This window comes from Camelina sativa, chromosome 1 (assembly GCF_000633955.1).
Source record: "Camelina sativa cultivar DH55 chromosome 1, Cs, whole genome shotgun sequence".
Taxonomy (NCBI): domain Eukaryota; kingdom Viridiplantae; phylum Streptophyta; class Magnoliopsida; order Brassicales; family Brassicaceae; genus Camelina; species Camelina sativa.
In genome coordinates this window covers 22,012,249-22,032,997 of record NC_025685.1, presented here as the reverse complement: position 1 = coordinate 22,032,997, position 20,749 = coordinate 22,012,249, and the positions used below count along the sequence as shown (strand labels likewise).

At 36.4% G+C, this 20,749-nt stretch overlaps 6 protein-coding genes and 1 pseudogene across 9 annotated transcripts in view; 3 read left to right on the top strand and 4 right to left on the bottom strand.

The window, feature by feature from the left end:
- Positions 1–649, bottom strand: part of LOC104701312 (plant intracellular Ras-group-related LRR protein 6-like) — a 2,378-nt gene extending 1,729 nt beyond the window's left edge. Inside the window, exon 1 of the mRNA XM_019229209.1 lies at positions 231–649. Within this exon, the coding sequence (XP_019084754.1) occupies positions 231–536 (306 nt within the window). The 5' untranslated portion in view covers positions 537–649. The remainder of the gene's footprint in view (positions 1–230) is intronic.
- LOC109132202 lies at positions 1,963–2,449 on the top strand. The gene has a single exon (XM_019243408.1). The coding sequence runs from the start codon at positions 1,999–2,001 to the stop codon at positions 2,245–2,247; it is 249 nt and encodes an 82-aa protein (XP_019098953.1). The 5' UTR covers positions 1,963–1,998; the 3' UTR covers positions 2,248–2,449.
- Positions 2,940–3,646, top strand: LOC104701292 (18.5 kDa class IV heat shock protein-like). Its single transcript, XM_010416944.2, has one exon. The coding sequence runs from the start codon at positions 3,029–3,031 to the stop codon at positions 3,530–3,532; it is 504 nt and encodes a 167-aa protein (XP_010415246.1). The 5' UTR covers positions 2,940–3,028; the 3' UTR covers positions 3,533–3,646.
- Positions 4,877–7,579, bottom strand: LOC104701282 (pentatricopeptide repeat-containing protein At2g19280-like). Its single transcript, XM_010416936.2, has 2 exons — positions 7,499–7,579; positions 4,877–7,393 (listed from the first exon to the last, which is right to left on the bottom strand). The coding sequence occupies exon 2, from the start codon at positions 7,365–7,367 to the stop codon at positions 5,319–5,321; it is 2,049 nt and encodes a 682-aa protein (XP_010415238.1). The 5' UTR covers positions 7,368–7,393; positions 7,499–7,579; the 3' UTR covers positions 4,877–5,318.
- Positions 9,255–11,036, top strand: LOC104701272 (uncharacterized serine-rich protein C215.13-like). The gene is made up of 2 exons (XM_010416927.1): positions 9,255–10,188; positions 10,761–11,036. Exons 1-2 carry the CDS (start codon positions 9,277–9,279, stop codon positions 10,923–10,925), a joined length of 1,077 nt encoding a protein of 358 aa, XP_010415229.1. The 5' UTR covers positions 9,255–9,276; the 3' UTR covers positions 10,926–11,036.
- LOC104701248 lies at positions 10,981–15,164 on the bottom strand. Of its 4 annotated transcripts, XR_753791.2 has the most exons (8): positions 14,989–15,164; positions 12,377–14,017; positions 12,191–12,245; positions 12,008–12,111; positions 11,733–11,823; positions 11,460–11,507; positions 11,225–11,359; positions 10,981–11,066 (listed from the first exon to the last, which is right to left on the bottom strand). XR_753791.2 is itself a non-coding variant. In XM_010416900.1 (7 exons), exons 2-7 carry the CDS (start codon positions 13,891–13,893, stop codon positions 11,279–11,281), a joined length of 1,896 nt encoding a protein of 631 aa, XP_010415202.1. In that variant the 5' UTR covers positions 13,894–14,017; positions 14,989–15,164; the 3' UTR covers positions 11,125–11,278. The 4 variants fall into 4 exon arrangements, 3 of the variants coding, with proteins under 3 accessions (XP_010415202.1, XP_010415212.1, XP_010415218.1); XM_010416900.1 differs by lacking the exon at positions 10,981–11,066 and having other exon boundaries at positions 11,125–11,359; XM_010416910.1 differs by lacking the exon at positions 10,981–11,066 and having other exon boundaries at positions 11,125–11,359; positions 15,015–15,164.
- LOC104701238 lies at positions 15,347–18,411 on the bottom strand (annotated as a pseudogene).

Below are 20,749 nucleotides of genomic sequence, written 5' to 3'. Positions count from 1 at the left end.
AAAACCGAAGTAAAAACTATCCATACATGTTATTGTAATATTGCACAAAAAAAAACAAAAAACATGTTGTTGTAATATTAAAATAAAAATGAAATTATCATTATCATATGATTTTGTTGATGGAAGTGATATTTCACAATTATTATCCAAATACATGCTTATGATATGGCAGTAAATCATGCAAGAAAAATGTCTCATTATTATAGATATGTGTGTGTTTAGAAATGAACCTGGAGATTATTGTTGGAGAGATCAAGCTTGCAAATCTGAGCTAAATTGAGTGAAGGATTGGGTAGAGACTCCAATGCCATCCCACTCAGATTCACAACCTCTAGCCTCTCTTCCTCATTATCAATAATTTTATTGAACGATGGTGATCTAGGTGATGATGGAGATGATGGAGATGATGGCGACGATAATGGTGATCTCTTCCGTTGATGATGATTAGTATTACGTTGATCCATCATCATCATCGTCATCATTTGTTCCTTTTGTATTTGCGGTTGCTGATGATGATATGCCTCATCGCATATCATCTTTCACTCGTTTTACGCTATGGTTGAAGAAGAAAAAGAAGAGAATGATCAAATGATCATAGAAGAAAGAGAGAGAGAGTTCAAAAAAGCTTAATATGGTTTTCACAAATGTGTGTGTACGGAGAGACTATAGGAGATGAACGGTGGAGAATTGTGGTGGAATTTTTTAAAAGGAAGTAGATCGATTTAAATTAAACAAAATATTAAAGCTATAAATTAGAAATAGATTAATTTGGTAATTAAAGAAGCATGGCTTCATTTTTAATTAGTGGTCAAGGTTTTCTAAACCACCTGATTAAAGAAAAAGTCAAAATGCTACGCAAATTACTCTTTTTATTTCTAATCAGTCTTTATTGTTTTATTGGCATCTTTTGACCAAATCAAAAGGAATGTGTTCTCACTAAACTATTAAAAAGAAAAAAAATCACAAAAGCATTGAACTTGTGTTAAAACAACAACAAAAAAGGTATGAATATTCCAATTGATAAATGTACTTTTGACACATCAATCTATTTTAATCCGTACGCATTGATATGTACACGTATGTGTGCAAGCAAGTACATGCTTATGATATGGTTGGAATATTTTCCATTAATATGGGACTTGACCCATAGAAATTTTTTTAAAATGTTTTAAAAATAAAGTTCATTATCTCTTTCATCTTTTCCACTTTTTTAAATAAAAATAAAAATATTCTTTCAAGAAATGTAAGTTTAGATTTACTTCATATAAATCCTAATCCTAAATACATGGTTTCTTCTAGGGTTTACTATATTAACTTTCAAATACTACGAAATGCTTGTTACACATTGACCACCTACTCTCAATTTCACTTCTTTCTCTCTCTGCGATTACTCTTTACTTGATTCAATATTACGGATTCCTTTTCATATCAATCACAAAACTAGCTGTGAAAATTGTTACTTTCGTTCATGATCATCTCCTTTGTTAAAACTAACTTATATATTTGAACTAAAATCTGTGTTTACCTCTTCTAAATTTTATGTCTGGTTTGTTACATTTATATGTGTAGAGAGTTTTCTGTTTAAATCAAAAAAGTTAAGAAAATATATATATCCATTGGGGTTGTTACACACACACACATATAAGTATAGTTTATAGTATAGCATCAAAAGGTGACACATACACACATAACTTTTCACACGTAGGTTGAAGACGATTTGTTTAGAATGAAAGTTGTTAGTTGAAACTTATTTCAACGATCGATCAAAGGTTTTATTCGAAATACTTCAATCGTTTTAGGGGCTTTATTGTAACATTTCCTCTTAATTAATTTGACTCATCCTTCCACGTATCCATCATAAAAAACACCTTGACATCAAACACCAACACGTAACCATCTCTAAAGTTGCCAGGTGTTCTCGATTCTCGTGTCTTAAGTCCAAAAATATCTTGCAAGAAAATAGTGAACCTTTGAGAGAAAGAGAACGAAGAGAAAGAGATGGAGGCAACGAAAGAGAGAATGGAAAGCGAAGATAAGAAGAGAGGCGTGAGTCACGTCACCAGTGAGGCAGGAAAGGCTCAAGACAACACGACGGTGAGAGCCATCATTCGCGAATCTATAGTGGAAGGCACAGGTGCCTGCAGCGACAATGACAATGTCAAAGACGGCGGCAATGGCACTGGCAAGCCGGATGATATTCTTGTTTTCTCAAGAACTGTACGGAAGATCGATTCATCGCTTGAATAGAAGCTCATCTGGATGGGTTCAACGACCATGAATACGATCAACTTGGAACTGTGTGGCGTTTCTCATTTAGTTTGGGTTATATGGGCTAAGTTGTGGGGGAGTGTTTCGTATCATTTCGGTTTTAGCTAGTGTTCGTTTACTCTCTATTTAAGTTGTTTACGTTTGTGAAACTTTTTATATGAAGAGATATTACCTAAACTTATACGTGTGAAGAACACAACTTTGTCCAAAAAAAAAAAAAAAAAAAGAAGTTATACTCGTGTTCTTGTTTTTATTGTTTTGATCAACACACTTTGATTAATACATAACTAGGAGTCCTATCAAATGTATTTTTTATTCCTAAGTAAACTTTGAAAATATTTGATTTTATTCATGTGAAACGAGCTCTTTTTGTATCAATCGACCGGAGAAATAAATACACCGGTAGATATTACATTATTAGTTGAACACAATCGTGAAAAAAAGACTCTATGCACTTAATGTTAGTACTTAGTACTAACATTTTGCCACCATATCATTTTTTGCAAAGGAAGTTCCTCAATATGTTTATCTTCTACCTAGAAAATGACACAAATGAACCGTAAAATATTTCAAACCTACATTTGATTTATATACACAAAATACCAACTTTGTCAAAGAGAAAGAAAAAGGTCTTTAGAGAAAGCACCACTGGGCTTTATACTTCAATTCGATGTAGGCCTAGTTAGTAATTTACTAGCTTCAGCTTCATCACAACTGTCACCATCTCAAGACAACTCTAGAATTCTCTCGAGTAGTAATTATGATTTATATAGCGAAGCTTCCGTTGCTTTCTAGAGTAGAGACAAAGAAGATGTCAATAGTTCCCATCAACGAACGCCGGAGACTATCTCCAGGCGAGAGAATCTATGAACTCATGAACACCTTTCTTGATTTCTCATCATCACCACCTCTCTCTCTTTCTCACCACTTCCCTTCGCTTTCGACCGTCGAGACGCAGCTCAACTGGACGGAGACTCCAACAGCTCACGTTTTCAAAGCGTATCTTCCTGGACTGAGTCAAGACGAAGCGATTGTGTTCGTGGACGACGAAGGATATCTTCAGATATGTACTGGTGACAACAAGTTTATGAGTAGATTTAAGCTTCCTAACAACGCCTTGACGGATCAGGTGACGGCGTGGATGGAAGATGGGTATCTCGTCGTGTTCGTCGCGAAAGATGGCTCTTCTTCGCCATCACAGCTGCCGGAGATTGAGGAGAATCGTAACGTGAGAGTCGTGGAGATCACCGGCGATGATGATTGATTAAGTTTTTTTAAGTTTATAAACTCTTATGTACTAATTAAAGACTCTATGTACTTAATGATCAAGTTGGCGAAAATTTATCTTCTCTACTATTATTACTTACTTGCGTCTAGATCTAAAATCTTTATTCTTTAGAGCAAGGCCAATGGAGGGTTTTAATTTTGGGATCATATGTACTGTTTGAATATTTTATGAATTAACTGTGTAATGTTTTAAAAATAAGAACCCTTATCTCTTAATTAAATTTGTGCAAGAAGCACCAACCAAAATCCTTGTGGTGTATTGGATCATTTAACCCCTCTATGAAAGGCCCAAGCACAAAAGTTTGGGACATTGATTGTGTACATGTTTTGTATCTTCTAGATCTCCACTCGATACCTAGAAAAGGCTCCATGACTGTGCACCTGACTACAATTTAAATAGATGAATTAGCAACAGAACTGATTATGAGATGGAGGTCCGGATTAATCAAAAACGTGTGGCCAGCATGGATACTTTACTCTAAGTGATGCTCTATCCATGAGTAAAGTTTGGCCACAACGGTAACACTTCAGATACTGATTTATGTGATGAACAAGTGCAAAAATTTGTTGAATTCTAATTACAATATCTATAACAAGTAAACAGTATCTGTCTCACACACCCGAGCATCAGAGGAAGAGGAATCATCCTCCCTAGTTTTACTGCTACTTGAATCAAGCTCAGAGCTAGATATCAATGACGAGCAGCTGCCATGTGTTCCAATCAGAAGAACATGTCACTACGGTAACTTTTTTGATTCTCGGATACGTTCAGTAGACTAGTTTCAACGGAGGAGCTGGACGATCTTTCCACCAACATGTTTTCCTGAGAAACTCAAAAAGTAGAAAGCACATTACGTTTCCAAGTAACTGAGTTCATATCCTTTTGATCTCCTAATGTCTGAAAGCAAAATATGGAACAGAGAGTCCATGATTACCAAAACGAATAGACAATAAGTTCTCGTCTGATTAGTAATTTAGTCCAACACATTGTTTTATACTTATTCCAGTCATCTACCAGGTTGATCTCCTGATTCTTATTCTAAGAAAAACAAGTTAGGATCTAAAATTTCTCAGCGAATTCGAAGAAAGGGAAAATACAGCCTAGAAAACAACGATTGAGGTAGATGGATTGCCTCGAAGAACGGTAAAATGTTTGTGAACGGAATACATAAATGACATAACCAGGAAAGGAATTTGTAACTGAACCAAATTTTATAATTGAAAATTTGAAATTGTGACTCCTGTATCTGTATGTAACAAGATAAGTAGGGAACTTACTATTAGTTTCTCTAAGATTGTCACAGTTAATAACTTACTTATTGAGTCCTATTTATCACTTTTGGACGTCAAAAAATGAAATTCTTTACAAAGAGTTTACATATTCATTACTGAGTCTGCAACTAGTTTCAAAAGAAATCATCAAATCTGACTACAATCAGGAGGGGGTATTCTCAAGGAAAAACATACTGCATATGCTGAAATCACAGATATAACAGAAAAGCCTAAACGAAAAGCTTACGGGATATCTTCGATTTGGTTTTGATTCCATTCTAGTAAGCTTCTTTCCCTTTCGTATCTATAGCTATCATCAACTCTAGCTTTCTCCTTTTCTGCTCCAACAACCTCACTAATACTATTTTCTGTAGCTGCTCTCGTTGAGCTTCCAAGGTATCGAATTGTGTTTGCATATTAAAAGGCGGGAAACGACGTAGGAGAGTTAAATATGATGCTGCATAATGTGAGCTGTTATCATCCTCCAGATATCAGACACCATTTGCAACAACAATATCTTCAAGTAGCATGGATGCATGCTTTTCTGAGTTCACAAATCTCTTTCCCTCAAGCCCCACAACAAGTGCATGATGGGTACTCTCATTTGGAAGCATTCCCCTTTGAACCATCAAACCAATCAACTCACATGCTTTCTCAATATCTCCTACACTGCAATATCCATGGATGAGCGTATTATACAAAACCACATCTGGCTTTAACCCCGCATCAAGCAACTTATTAAACAAAACAATAGCTTTTTCCATTCTCTGCGCCCTGCAATAGCCATGAAGTAATGCACTGCATGTTACAACATCAGGTTGCGCTCTAAGATCAGCCATGTAGAACCACAAAAGAAACGCTTCCTGAAAATCCCCCCTCTTTGAGAACCCATCAATCACATCAGTGAATGCAAATGCACTAGGAACGAAGCCCCGTCGGATAAGCTCACTGATAATTTCATTTGCTTCATCTACATATCCTCTAATTACCATGCTATGTATCACAATATTGTAGGTTGCAACATCTGGAGAAATACCAGCAGATCTCATTCCATCAATAAGCTCAAAAACTTTATTCAGCTGATATGTCTTCCCATAACCATACATCAGACTGTTATACGTTACAACATCAGGTTTCAAACCCTCAAGTTTCACATTCCGAAACACAGACTCTGCATCAACTATGCTTCCAAATTTGCTGCAAGCACCAATAAGTAGTGTATATGTTTTTAAGGATGGCCGGATCCCACTTTTCAACAGCGCCCCAAAATATTGAAAAGCTTTATCTGTTCTGCCTAGATTACAATACCCATCAATCATATTTGTATAACAAACACAATCAGGAAGAAGTCCCAACTCGAAAATCTCCTGAAATATGGTAGATGCTCTTAGCATGTCTCCCTTGGTACATATAATTGACAGAAAGCTACTGTACACAAAAATGTTTGGTCTAAGACGAAAATAGTGAATGAGCTTGATGGCTTCCTCTGGTTTTCCTACCTTACAGAACCCATCAATAACAGAACTGACGGATACGGAATCCTGAGAGATACCAAAGTGTTTGAGTTTAAACAACGCTGCAGTTGCTTCTTTTAGAAACCCTGCCTTACATAAGTTATTAACGAAAACTGTAAATGCCACAATATCGGGTCTGATGCCATAGTGTTTCATCCCCATAAGTAATTCCCAACCTTTATCAAAATAGCCATCAGAGCAATATCTGCTTATGAATAGGCTAAGCACAGCAGCATTTAGATGTCTCCCACGACTAAGCATGTGCTCAACAAATTCCCTAGCTAACTCCAAGCCATGAACTCGTAGAATTCCCTCAAGCAACGAAATACAAACCCCTCGTGAAGTAAAGATACCAAACTGGTCCATTTTGTAAGTTAGTTTCAGGGCCATGTCTATTTGTCTCTCTCTAACGCAACAATCAATCAGTATGCAAAACACAGTCTCCAGAACCCGACGATCAATACGAGTTTCAAATAGATCATTCATAAGTAAACACAAGGACCTCTCTTCTCCACTACATTTCTTCACCAGACACAGAAGCATATCCACAGCTCTGTAATTCATATTTCCAGATACCAAAATATGAACCATTCGGCTGATAGACCTGCTCGAGTGCTCAACGCCAATCCACAACTCTGACCACCTAAAGAAGTATAAAGCAATAGACGCATCCAAAGTCTCCTCAAACAGATCATCCAAAATTCTAACGACACTATACTGATCAAGCTCAGTACTAAACCCAGTCTCATGTTTCTGTATCCAACTGTGTTTCATAAGCACATTTCTAATAGTTTCAACACAGTCGTCACTAGGGACATCAACGTTCCTCAGAATCGTATCAAAATAAAAATGCTTACTTGAACTAATTCTTGCATCGGAGATACCTGAATCACTCTGAAACCTTGGGGGGTTAGTATCATCAGCCAACGAAGTAAGAGAAAAGCTCCTAGACCAGATATATCTAAAGGGCTTAGCTCTCGTAAACCAATGAGACTTCAGGTTAAGTATTGAGCTTGAAACCCACATAAACAGGGATAGGTCACAAGTAAAATCTGAACAAGAAACAAAAGCAAAAATTGTTAATTTTATGTGGGGGACAAAAATACTAAAGAGGTGTGCAAAGTTCGCATAGAAAGAAACTAACTGCGAAAACTTACAATAGGGCTTGTCTTTAATTTTTGATCTTCCGGACAAATTTATAACGGCGACGAGGAGTAATAGGCGTAGGCGAGTCGAAGAGGAAGAGAAGTTGGGAGAGACGAACCGAAACGAGAGTGGGTAATAAATACCCCACTGGGTATGATATAAAATTCCGGTTTTTTTTCTTCCAGATATCAAACCCGTTTTCTAATCAAATAACCAAAACCGGTTTTCTAATCTAAAGCAGAAGTGTGTGTGATGTGGCGATTTGTGATTCCGGCTTTCTTTCTTCCAGGAATCGAACCGTTGGAAACCAATTACAAATAAGGCCTTGGGTTTTGAGAGCAGTTTTTGGATTCAGTATTTTGATTATCCTTTTTGTAACCATTCATGATTTTCGAAAATACAAATTTTCTTAAGAACAATAGACAATCTAGGCCTTGAATGTTTACAAGTTTTTAAGTGGTTTTTGAATCCTAGTTTTTTTTTAGATTCTAGATTTCGGTTTATGGATTTTAGATGTTAGTAATTTTAAAAAAAAAAAAAAAAAGAAAGAATTCAAGTCACGGTTAAAAATGAAAAGCTAGTAAAACAAAGATTTGGTTTTTTTTTTTGTAAATTCACAAAAACCAACAAAATCTGAATTCTTTAATTGTTTAGGAAACCCAATTTTTGCATAATCTTGATTAGCTTTAAAGTGTATCTTTGAAAAATCTAAAACCAAAACAGCTTTATAATCATTCAAGGTTTTAATTTCTAAATGTCTCATATGCTAATGATAATGGACATACGCTATACGAGAAACAAATTGTCGATAGAATGATTTTTTGTTTAAAGTGGATTGATCAATCAGGTTGAACATAAAAATCAATGAAACTGAAATCAGATTTGATAATTGATGAGTTAAATCATTTTTACTATTTTAACAACACAAATAAAAAAATAGATTGAATCAAACTGATTTAATTAAGATTGTATTAAACAAAAATTGTTGTGTGATATCCCGCGAGTTATATACTAAATCACTAGAATTAATAAAATAATACATTAGCAAAATTAGTATTAAAATAGTATATTAACAAAACAAAAAAAAATTGAACTATTTGAACTCCATGTTACATCATTCATTGCAACTCTAAGATGAAAAAGTTGGAAGATAACCATTCTGATTTGAGAAAGAGTGTGGATGAGTTGAGAAAGAAGGTGAGTTTTCTTGAAGAAGACAAACATAAGTCTTGGTTCGGATGGTGGAAATAGATTCAGCTAGGTGATATGTTTGTCCCAATTTTTGAGTCCTAATTCTTTTATTTTATTCTTACACAATCAATTTAAATAACACTAGAATTTATCATCTATAAAATTCTGTCACATTCTTTTGTCCAACTTATAGATAGTATTGTGCTCACACAGTTATTATCATTACAACTTACAGAACTTTTGACCCATATGTATTACACAATATTGGATTTCTTAACATTTTTTCATTAATTATTTGTCAGCAACTGAGAAAACAAAAGCAAAAACCATGTAAACAAAAACAAAAATCATGTAATCGTTGTGTGAGCTAATACAATTTAGAATCTCTAATCTACTCGTCAATCATATTTATAATCCATATGGTTTACGGAAATTTTGAACCATATATGTAAGTAGCATTTAACATATTTACTGTGACTTCACAAATGGGCTTTTATAAAAAGGCCTTAAAGCTTTCCTAAAAAACCCATCTAGACACGAGAAATACCCCCGACATATATATCTCGGCGACGGCAAACTCTTTCTCTCTTCTTCGACAATGGACTCTCTGGTCGCGAGTTACGCTTCGTCGGGCGAAGACGAAGAACCTCAACCCCGTAGAGGAGCTTTCACCTCGAATTCTTCAGTACCTTCTTCTTCTTCTTCTTCTCTATTCTCAGTTATTCCTCAACCTAAAGAAGTCAGATCTTCCGAAGATGGTGATTTCGGTTCATCTTCATCTCGCGTAAAATCATCTCCGTTCCTCTCCTCTCTCCCACCTCCTAAATCCTCAATTTCACGGCAACAAGGTCCTGCTCCGTCGTCGATCACGAAACGCGTCGTTCAGATCAGGCTTCCGGTAAACCCTAGACCGAGCAATCTCGATGACGAAGACGATGAAGAAGAAGAAGAGAAAGCGAGGAAGAAGCGTAAGCAGATGGAATCTGCATCCGCATCTTACGATTCATCAGTCAGATCGTTCTTATCCGCCATGCCTGCACCTAAGAGCTCGCAAACACTCGGCGCTCTTCCTTCATTGGGATCAGGATCAAGTCGAAGATCGAATCTCGAAACGGAAACACCTGCAATTGCAATTGCTCAAACGGCGGAATCAGGTAGTAGTGATCAAAACCAGAGTTATGAATCGGTAAGCCATAGAAATAGCGTAGCGGAACAAATCGCTGGAGTAGTAGATAACTATTATGCTGGTGGATACGAAACGAATCCTAGTGCTAGTGTTGGATATGATGGTAGTAGCTATGGAGGTAATACTTGGAACGGTGGTGGGTATGAGGCTACAACGGGATTGCCCGAAGCGGTTGTAGCTATGGATAGTGGTGCTAGGAGAGGAAGGAGAGGGAGGAATCAGATGCCAGAGATGGTTGAGGTTAAGCAAGATGAGCTTATGAAGAATAGGCCAAGAGTTGATCAGGTTAAATCTACTGGAATCGCTTTTGGACCCGCGTATCAGGTTTGTTTACCTTTCTTACTCTTGCTTTGGATTTGCTTTTGGCTGCAAGAACTTAGTAGTTGTCTCTACGGTCTCTAGTTTCCTCTGGTTCTTTAAATCTGAAGCCTTTTCTCATAGGAGCATATTGAGTGATAGATAAGCCTGAAATTGAATAGGTAAAAGTAAAGAGTAGGAGTTGTGAATTTAGCTCCGGTTTGTGGCTGCCATTGTTAAGTTTGTTCTGTCTTGCTTCAAAATTTCTATGGAACAGCTTGCAAGTTGTCTCTAGGGTCTCTTATTACTCTTGTCGTGTAAATTTAAACCCTTTGCTTGTAGGAGAATTCCATTAGAGATAGCATATTAGGTAATCAAATATTTATGAAATGCTCAATATTTGACCCCCAGGAGAAAATAGAATATGATTTGTAGATTGACTCTTGTTTGGGGCTGCCATTGTCAAGTCTTGCTGCAAAATATCTGTGTGGTTATTAGTAATGAGCTACTAGCAAATTTATTGTATGTCTCTCACAGAGAAGACTTGAATTCTTCGTATGTTCTTCTAAATGTTGTCTTTGTTGACATTTGTATTGCAGCCAGCGACATCTTCATCTAAAGGGAAAGTGTCAAAGCTTCACAAGAGGAAGCATCAAATCACTGCATTGTTCATGGACATGAAGCACAAAGAGACTGAGTTGACTGAGAGACGTTCTAGAGGATTGCTCACAAAAGCCGAGACACAAGCTAAATACGGATGGTGATTTTGCCGCTATTGTTTCTCCCATTTTGTAATATTGGCTGCTACAGATTTTCTGTAACTCACAGTGTGTAATTTTCCTTCTTTTACTATCTTCCAAGCTAATTTTGTTGCATTCAAGATAATTCCCAGATTAAACAAGAACCTGTTTCCAAAATACAAGCGTTCTATTCACTACCCCTGTTGCGGGAGCTAACAAAAAAGATCTGAACCTAATTCATCTTTTATAAGAAACTTGACATCCTCAAATTTTGCCAGTGGTACAAAACTCAGTGGCGCTTCACAAAAAATTTCTGATTTTACCTTTCTAGTTTCTACGGTGTCTAATCCAAAAGCATATCCATTTGATTGCGTCCATCAAGATTTTCCTTCGTTACGTGATTTATTTCGACCCTTCGATCCTATCTTTCGCTTTTTGGCATCTGAACGAGGTCTAAGCTGCAGAGGGAAGTGACCATTCAGTATTAGATCCTTGATGAGAACATAAGACTATAACAAGGATTATTAGATCAAATAAGCAATGAGAAAGATAACAAACCATCTTGATGTACTTGAGTTGTTTAAGGATCTCACTCGTCTCCAGTTCCTGAAGAAATGAAACAAAAGATGCAGTGTAAACTTCGATGATGTTTTAGAGTATGTAGAAATCTGTTCAAGAATCCAAATGACAAGTCGAGAAAGATGAAGCAAGACTGTTCGAGAATTTCTCACTGCTTTTAACAAGTACTAGACTCTTATGGCTGCTAACTTTTCAAACTCAGAAGGATTTTTCTTTGAGGCAAAGAAAATAGTTGTCAAGAGAGTTTCTGACCTGAGGGACGGCACAGTCCGCACGTGATGGATCCCAGAAGACGCAGCAGAAGCATTCCCAGTCTTTGGTTTGTACCTCTGAACGAGGGGCCCTGCGTATATCCAGTCAAATTAAGCATATTGAGTAATTCATTTTACACCAGTGGTTGAATTATAGATATAAGACAAGGAAGAAGGTATTGGTGAGAAGCCCGATGAGAAGGCGATAGATAGCAAGGTCCATTCAAGACGAGAGCATAAGCCAAAAACTGGAACATACAAAATTGTTTTACCTACCTACGCCACTTTCCGCAAATATTTCCATTACTATTTTCCTCCCTGCACTGAAGCCAATTTACTGCAGAACATTGTTTCTTACTATTCTTGGCCTTCTTGAGATCCTGCAAAGAAAGAAGAATGGCAGCTATCTGAATCCAGCCAACTCTATGACAACTTATATGTGCTATACTGAGAGCTTACATGCATGTATTCTGACTCATCAATCTCCAAGGGTTCACCAACAAAAGAAGTATCACTGCATTGAGATCAAAACGTATTTGAATGACAGTCAAATAAAAACAACACTCATTTACCTGTAGACAGACATCTTTGTTACTAAAATAGGACTTAAAAATTCAAAGAACTGTTGATTATCGAAGTGCATACCTCATTGTTGGACCTGACCAGTCTGGAACATCTGCTTGAAACTCTTTTCCTATTCGAATTCCTATTACAAATGGTACTGTAACTCTCCATTTCCGTTCCCGTGAAATTCTTCCCTTAATTTTGGTCTTTGATGACTTCTTTTTCAAACAGGATGGACAAAGCCAGTCATCTATCTTTGCAACTTCTTTCCTTCGAGTACCACAGCAGCGTGTATGATATGCTTCTTCACATTCATCACAAATTAGCATTCTTTCAACAGTTCCTGGCTCATCACAATGTTTACACTGCCTGAAAGGGCTGCTGCTACTGTCTGTATCTGTCTCAGACACCCCAGCATCAGAGGAATAGCAATCATCTTCTCCAGTTTTACTGGAACTTGAATCAAGTTCAGAACTGGATTTCAATGACGAACAGTTGACATTTGTTCCATCAGAAGCACATCTCACTTTGGTAACTTGGGTATCGTCTACAAGTTCTAGAGAACTGGCAATAGAAAGTTGATTACCATTTTTCTTGGTTTCGCTTGGGTCAGGTCGAGCAAAAGGTCCTCTGAATTTGAACTTTTTCCGGGTATAAACTAGAAAGCCATTAACCCGGACACCAATAGATTTCTCTCTCCGCTTCCTCCGGCTATACATAAGCAACACATCAGATGTATCTCCATTTCTCTTGGTTGTCCTAATATGACTTTCAGTCAAGATACCATTAGATTTCACTAACTGCGTGCTCTGGCTGTCAACAGGTTGATAACCAATTTGCTTGATTTCTCCAGGGTTAAGTCCAGTAAACGCACTATCAGCTTTAGCAATCTGTCCCCTTTGGCTACATACAGAAGAGTCAGCTTGATCACAGCTTATCTTGGTTCCTCCAGTCACATGTGAGCTAAAACTACAACTATTAAATTTCACTCTACCTTTTTTTCTGCTATACACAAGACAATTATCTGATCGATTGCCTCTTCTCCTGGTTTCTCCAATACTATGCTCAGAGACAAAACCATCATCACGCCCATCACCCCTTATCGTAGTTTCTCCAGTAAAAGTACAACTGGATTTCCCTCTCCTTTTTTTCCGGCTATAGACAAGACAGTTATTGAAGCGATCTTTCCTTTTTGTGCTTTCTTCAGGGTTATGTAAAGTGACAACAGAGTCATCAAGAGAATCATCCTGTTTCATATTCTTCCCTAGGTTAGGTTCCGCAGTTCCCCTAGGTTTTAAGCTCCTCTTCCTTCGACGATACACAAGAGAAGTCCGGGCCTTTTCCGATACCTTGTGCCTAACAGATGTCTCTGGACAACTTACTTGATGTTTTGGATGTTTTGATTCATCAAGATTCATTGCATCAGTGACTGGAACAGCTTTAAGAAAGCTTTCTTGAGACTGTTCGGGAACTTTGTGGATCATCTGATAAGTTTCAGCAAGTGACGCCCAATCATATGCAGCAAATGGGTCTTGATACTCGGATACGTTCAGTAGACTAGTTTCAACAGAAGAGCTGAACGAACTTTCCACCAACATGTTTTCGAGATTAACCCAAAAAGTAGCCGAAAGCACATTACTTTTTCTAACTACCAATGAATCTGTTGGTCAACTTCTTCATGTAGTCCCTCTGGAATGGTAGAGTTCATATGCCTCTGATCTCCTAAACAAAACATGGAACAGAGTCAATATGAGAAGAAAACCAAATCCAGTGATTACCATAACGAAGAAACGGCAAGTTCTCATTCCAGTGACCTATCAGGCACCCAAAAGGGATGCTCTCCTAATTCTCATTTTAATAGTTTTGAGGTACTGCATTCTAACCCTACACATATTTTTCTCATCATCAAATCTCACTAAGTTGGTCCTTCTAGTGACAAATTCAATTCAGAAAAACCTAACAATCCTCGCTAAGTTCGTAGTACAGGATATTCTTAGATGCTGTTAAAATCCAAATTCAGCACCCAAGTTTAGAAAACCACAAAGATTCAGATCTAACGTGACTCAAATCTGGAAACCCGCGTACCCTTCAAACTAGATTCAAGCTAGACATATCTATAATCCAGGTTGCATAAAACCATTGAGAAGCAAGTAAAATTCTCTTCCTAAGCTAAAATCCAAATCTCAATCTTAACAATCTCTGAAACAAATTTCAATCTCAACAATCTCTGAAACATATCCTGAGAAATTCACAACAAAAACAGACTCAAATCTGGAAACCCGTGTACCCTTCAAACTAGATTCAAGCTAGACATATCTACAGCATCTTAAATCCAGGTTGCATAAAAACCATTGTGAAGCAAGTAAATTTATCTTCCTAAGCTAAAATCCAATTCCCAATCTCAACAATCTCTGGAACAAAACTTCAATCTTTCAGTCATAACGTATCCTGAGAAATTCACAACAAAACAGACTCTCGTTCTTATGAAAACCCTAGAACACAATCAAACCATCGGAGACTAAACACCAAAAATCCAATTCCAGTAAATCCACAAACGTTTCACATACCTAACAAATCATAGCCAAATCCAGAAGAGAACAACAAACAATACAATGAGCAGCAGAGATACACACATACACACACACAAGTATCGTACGATAAAGAAGAACACAATGAACAAATTCGCAATTTACCAGATGACTACGAAGAGAGCAACAACCTCACCCTCGTTGGGCTTTACTTGTGGCGTTTCTTCTGAGCTTTTAGCCTCACTCCCAACACTAACCCAAGTTTCGCTCTTTCTCTCTCTTTCTATCGCCCTCTCTCTCTCTTTCTCTCTCTCTCTCTGACTCGCTGCTAAAACAACTTTTTTTTTTTGGTTTTCCTGTGGAAATATTCTGTTGAAATATATATATAAACTTCAAAAATCTAATTTTACAATTTAAATGGGGGATCAGATTTTTTTCTTGTGTAAAAAAGGGTCTGTTATATTTTTAGTTTCTTGCATTCTTATCCCTGAATCTGATTTTAAAAACCCAAAATTAAAAGCTATAACAATGAAGAAACACATTTATACATTTACATATACATAGAGGTGTTGAACAGTACAACAAAGTTACATGTGTCCTTTGGACTTGTTACTTCCAGTATGATCAATACATATGATTGTCCAAGAAGCTCAAAATTGTTCTGCTATGGGAATGAACATACACTAGTGAGTCCTCTTGGACCTAAAACAAGAAGACTTGCCTAAGAGTTTCCTGGATTTTTTTTTTATGTTCTTAAGTCTCGATAGCATGATCTTTCAGGTCCAAGCAAAGCTTCTCCGTTACTACTTCGAAGCCAGTTCTCCTCCTCTTGTTTCTTTGTCTTCTAAGCTCATATCGGTGTTCAATCTCGTCAAGGGCCAAAACTCAGACAATGAAAAAAAATGTGACATTTTAGAAGTTGCAGAGAGAATGCGCCTACTAACGGGAGTAACGGCAGTGGTCAGACAGAAGATGAGAGCAGTACTAATTCATGCTTTCAACGAAAATAGTGACACTTACCTGCTGTGTTCTTTACCTTTGATTTCGAGGTAACATCATATTGAATAGTATACATGCCTTTTTAGTTTGAATGTGAAGCAGTCTCATTTGCAGAATCTTGAAGTTGCTTAATCTAGTCATGTTTTCGTTGATTGTTCTAGCCCCGGAATGTTCCCTTCAGAGAATGCCCTAGACTAGTGAGGTTGTTGAGATAAGAAACCTTGTTAAGATATCTTAGAACCCACCTTCCTACTCCTCGATGTCAGATGTTGTTGCACCGTTTTACTGACCTGACAATGGTACTTAGCCAAATGATTACCGACAATAGAGCTTATGAAGAACTGATACTGAATGAGGATGGTATAGCCTAACTCGTTTTAACTTTGGATGCTGAATACCTATAACAATTGACAAGTGCGTTTCTCAGGGATACCTTCTTTAGTTCAAAATCCAACTTTTATGAAGCAATGTCCCTCATGGTTCTGCAAACATCTGATGTACTTACTGCTACATAATACCAGCCGTTAAAACATTTTAGACCCACTAATCAGATATTTTATTATAAACTGAATAAGAGATTAGGTAATAGGAAGCAGATGTTAGACCTCAACAGCACCACTTGGGAGTCTGAAAATCGAAATTATATCTTCATCTTCTACATAGAGTCTTTCCTCTCCTCTTCTGGTGTTTCTCCATCTGGGTCTCTCTAACTACTTATGCACATAATTTCAAGTTTGTATCTGATACTTAGACCTCAGTCTTTGACTTTACATATCTGCTCATGTAGCGACAGTCTTTTCCGAATACCTCCTAATACAATCATAAGATATAACAGTTACACACTTAGGCCAACAGTGTTGCAAAAAGTTTGAACTGGAATCATTATCTAATGAGAAGGTGGCCTTGTGAGTATGAAACAACTTATCATTATCAATCTTGCGAAATGTAAATGGAAGACAAATCATATGGTTCTTCATATCATTAGAAACTACTACCAACTTTGTTAATAAAGAAACAACACTGTCATGCTGTTTTATGCTTAAACTACTACCCTATGGAAAATATTAGAAGTAGTTTCTTCTACTCTGTCCTTGAAGTAGATCAATTATTTCTTCCTCTTCTTTGTTTTTGAAGCAAATCACAATATTTTCTCCCCTAAACAGATAAAGGGATTAAAATCAAAAAGGTACTCACATAGTGTAGTCCGCAGCTCTCCACTGTCTTGGCCTGGATACAATTTCTTCAATGTTGTTTGGTTTCAACTGAGGGGACCCTATTTCCAAATGCATGACCTCCATTTTGGAGTTCTAATCACGGCCTCCCGAATCCTATAGAAAGCTTTTACACCATCAGAAGAGCAGCTCAAGGTGCCCTCTTCATCGCCAACATTTCCCAGGCCACCAATGTTATTGCCGCCTTCTTTCGCTTCAGGATCATAGGTACCATTCTCAGAGTCATCCGAAAGCTAATCAACATCGTCATTGAGTAGCATTTGAGAACCAGTACAGAAACTAGCTTCACCTTTGAAAATATAAAAGAAGAGAGTAAAAAGTCTCAGAAGTAGAAGAGTGAACAGATTTCTGATATATAAAAGAAGAAACATCTCTCTTAACTCATTTGAAGGCACCTGCGTCTTTGATGTTTCTGTCTATTCATTTACCATTCTGAAAACCTCGTTACGGTGTTCCGGAAACTGTGTGACAATTCCAACTATTGCGACTCGATCTTCAAAGCTCATAGGAAGGTCTGAACTACAAATGTTAACATCGTGATGTAAAAAGAGAAATAACAGTGAAATTATCAAAAAGAAACAGAAAACATTCTTCATCTTCGATTCATAAACTCCATCAATACCTAAAATTAATGGCAACACGGTCTAGACAGTGCTCTCGGACAGCACTTTCTTCAGGGTCATAGGTCGCAATTAAAAGTGGCTTCCATGGGTGCCTAAAGCTGATACCTTCACTTTCAATACATTGGGAAGCAACTAATTCCATCATCTAAGAAATTTCTTTCATCAACATACAACACTCCTCTATGGGCTTTAGCCAAAAAATCAGGTTGGATAAGATTTGTCCCCCTTTTTACAGACTCCTCAACATCAACAGACCCAATGAGTCTGTCCTCTGTGACTCCTAGAGGAATCTGTCTAATACGAATGACAGAAAAACCTAAGTAACACAGAAACTATCTCAGAAAGGTTCTAATGGATCATAAAACTAAATGTACCTGAATGAAAGGAGATGTGAAAATCTCAGTCTTAACGCTGTTATCATCATTGTACTCTGTTCGCTCAGCTAAGTCGTCTTCCTACCTTAATGTATCATAAGAGTACAAACCAGCAGTGTATGAATTGAGACGCGGATGTAATTCAAAGAAAAAACTTAGTTTGTTTTCTGGTTGTAAGATTCTTACTCCTCTGGAAACGCTGGTTCAGTACTAGATAATGAGCCTACAACAACTTCTATAGGAGGGAGGATTTCATGTAGCCAGTAGCCCCCGTGCCATGATTGTTTTAGCAGTCCCTCTACGACCTGAAATAGCAATCCCTCCAATTTCACGATCAACCGCCAAGTTAAAGAGCAGTTCTTATGCCTCCCCACCCCACAAGAAAATAACAAACAACATTACTTGAAGCAAGCAACTTATATATTCTGTAAGACTTTTGCATCTGGTGACAAAAAAAAGCGAAGTACATCTCTGAAAATAAAATGAAACCAGAGATTCTTAAGTATGAGATAGCTCAGACAAAAGGAAACACTTGGGTACCCACCCACCCACCCAGCGACTTATCAGACATATCCTTGAACACAGGATCCATCTTGTTTGTCACTGGTATAAAGGCATTGGCCAAAGAATCTCTCAAGCTCCTTATTTGGTGGTCTGACCTTTTCCAATCGAACCCAATGACCAGAAAAAGATACATTTTATGTGGAACAAACCTATAATGGAATGTAGCAAGCCGATCACTGGTATGTAACATAAATCTATAGTAGTGAATTATTTTGGCGATTGTAAGATATACATCTCTATTCCCTAAGAAGCCATGCATGTATTCTTTGGACTGCAATAGTTATCATGATTCATCTATAGCAGCCAGAAAGAATACCAAAATTCCTAATTCTTTAAACTTCGTGATACTCTCAGCAAGTCAAGTCAATTCAATTCATGATGAATAGAGCAAAACACAGACTCTATATGCATATACAAAGTTCATTCACACTGTTCAAGGATCATATAAAAACTGTTGTTGTTGTTGTCGAATAGTGTATTTTTATGAAATCCTCGCTTTCTAATCCGAATCGGTAAGAAACTCAAAATTGATACAGAACTGAGATAGCTTACTTTCGCGGATCATGCTTGGTCGGTTCTGTCACTGGCGGCGGCCGACGAAGCTGCTCTCAATCAACGGTCAGATTTGGGTTCGTCATCGCGTCGGGTCGCGTCCAACTTTAAAACTTTTCGTTGCACTCTTTAAGTCTTAACGCTTTTACACTTTAATCCCTGTTATATTAAACCTTCATCTATCTTTCAGTTCACAATAATAACAAAAACAAATGTTACACTTTGATGCTAAAATGGGTAAACCCATCCTATTTGGTATTTACGATCCATCTCATATTAATTAGTAAACCCAATTATACACATTTTAAATCTTAAATCTATTTAACTTCGTTCATTTAAACATATATCATGACCCATTCACACTCATTTAAGTTATATACTAGATTACTAAATTTCTTAAATAGATTATTAATTGTTAAATTGTCTATAAAACTAGTTTTAGTGTTGTTTTAAAATATCTTTCTTTTCTGTTATGATGACTAGTTTACATTCATTTATGTCATATCTTATTTTTTAAATAGATTATTAACTGTCCATAAATTTTATTTTAGTGTTATTTTAAAGTATTTCTCTTTAATATATATAAAATATAATTTTAATTATTTTTTTTATAAATTATAACTTATCTTTGATTTAAACTAAATGTATTTTCTATTAGAGTCCTAAATATTTTGATTTTGTGAAGACTTTGAGATCAAATACACCTATAAAAATTCAACGGTTTGGGCGCAATTTCTCTATATTTTTAGGACTACTTCATTTTGTTTTTCTCTTTTACACATTAATTAAAATAACACTCTATAATTGGAAGTCTTTCTGGAAAGGAAAAAATTACTTTACAATAGAAATTTCAAAAAAATAAAAATTTGGATGATCGAGCTAAACAACTGCTCTAGATTTAGAAGAACGGAGATATTAAAATATAGAAATCATGGAGCAAACCAATCTCATTTAGAAGATTGGATCGAAGCTGACCACACTTTAGAAGATTGTACCATCAGGACTAGTTCTGTACAATTTGTTTCCAACACCTAACAATCAATTTTTTTTTTGTAAGGATAGTCTTTATAGCTCATAATAAAACTTCTATATAAGAACCATGAAATCACAAAGAAATAATGACGATTATTCTGGCTATCAGAATGTGATGATAATCTCCAAAAGAAAAAAGAAAATTATATTGGAAAATCGTTTAATTGTTATTCATATTACTTAAAAAAAAAAAATTTCCTAAATCTTAATTTCTTATAATAGTTACTAAGGGGGAGGTATTGGTTTAAGATTTAGAAAGAATTTTAATGACTTTATGTTCTTGCTGATTGTTAGAATCATAGAAAATTGAAAGTTAAAAATGAAAGATTTTAAGAGATTGTTTAGGAAGGGAGAGGTATTGGTTTAGGATTTAGAAATAATTTTAATGACTTTAAAAGTTAGGTAAAATATGTTGTTATTCAATCAAGACTTTTAAAAACTCTTTAAAAATTTGGTGTTATTGGTTGTGGATTTGTAAAAAGTTATCTAAAATCTTGATAAATCTAGTGTTATTGGATTAAGAGTTTTATAAAGTCATTAAAAGTTTTAT

Coding starts and splice junctions, on each gene's coding strand:
- LOC109132202 (XM_019243408.1), top strand. CDS start 1,999: ATGGAGGCAACGAAAGAGAGAATGGAAAGCGAAGATAAGAAGAGAGGC.
- LOC104701292 (XM_010416944.2), top strand. CDS start 3,029: ATGATTTATATAGCGAAGCTTCCGTTGCTTTCTAGAGTAGAGACAAAG.
- LOC104701282 (XM_010416936.2), bottom strand. CDS start 7,367: ATGTGGGTTTCAAGCTCAATACTTAACCTGAAGTCTCATTGGTTTACG.
- LOC104701272 (XM_010416927.1), top strand. CDS start 9,277: ATGGACTCTCTGGTCGCGAGTTACGCTTCGTCGGGCGAAGACGAAGAA. Junction 10,189..10,760: donor CTTTTGGACCCGCGTATCAG/GTTTGTTTACCT, acceptor TTTGTATTGCAG/CCAGCGACATCTTCATCTAA.
- LOC104701248 (XM_010416900.1), bottom strand. CDS start 13,893: ATGTTGGTGGAAAGTTCGTTCAGCTCTTCTGTTGAAACTAGTCTACTG. Junction 12,246..12,376: donor TGGTCAGGTCCAACAATGAG/GTATGCACTTCG, acceptor ATCTCAATGCAG/TGATACTTCTTTTGTTGGTG. Junction 11,508..11,732: donor CGGACTGTGCCGTCCCTCAG/GTCAGAAACTCT, acceptor TCATTTCTTCAG/GAACTGGAGACGAGTGAGAT.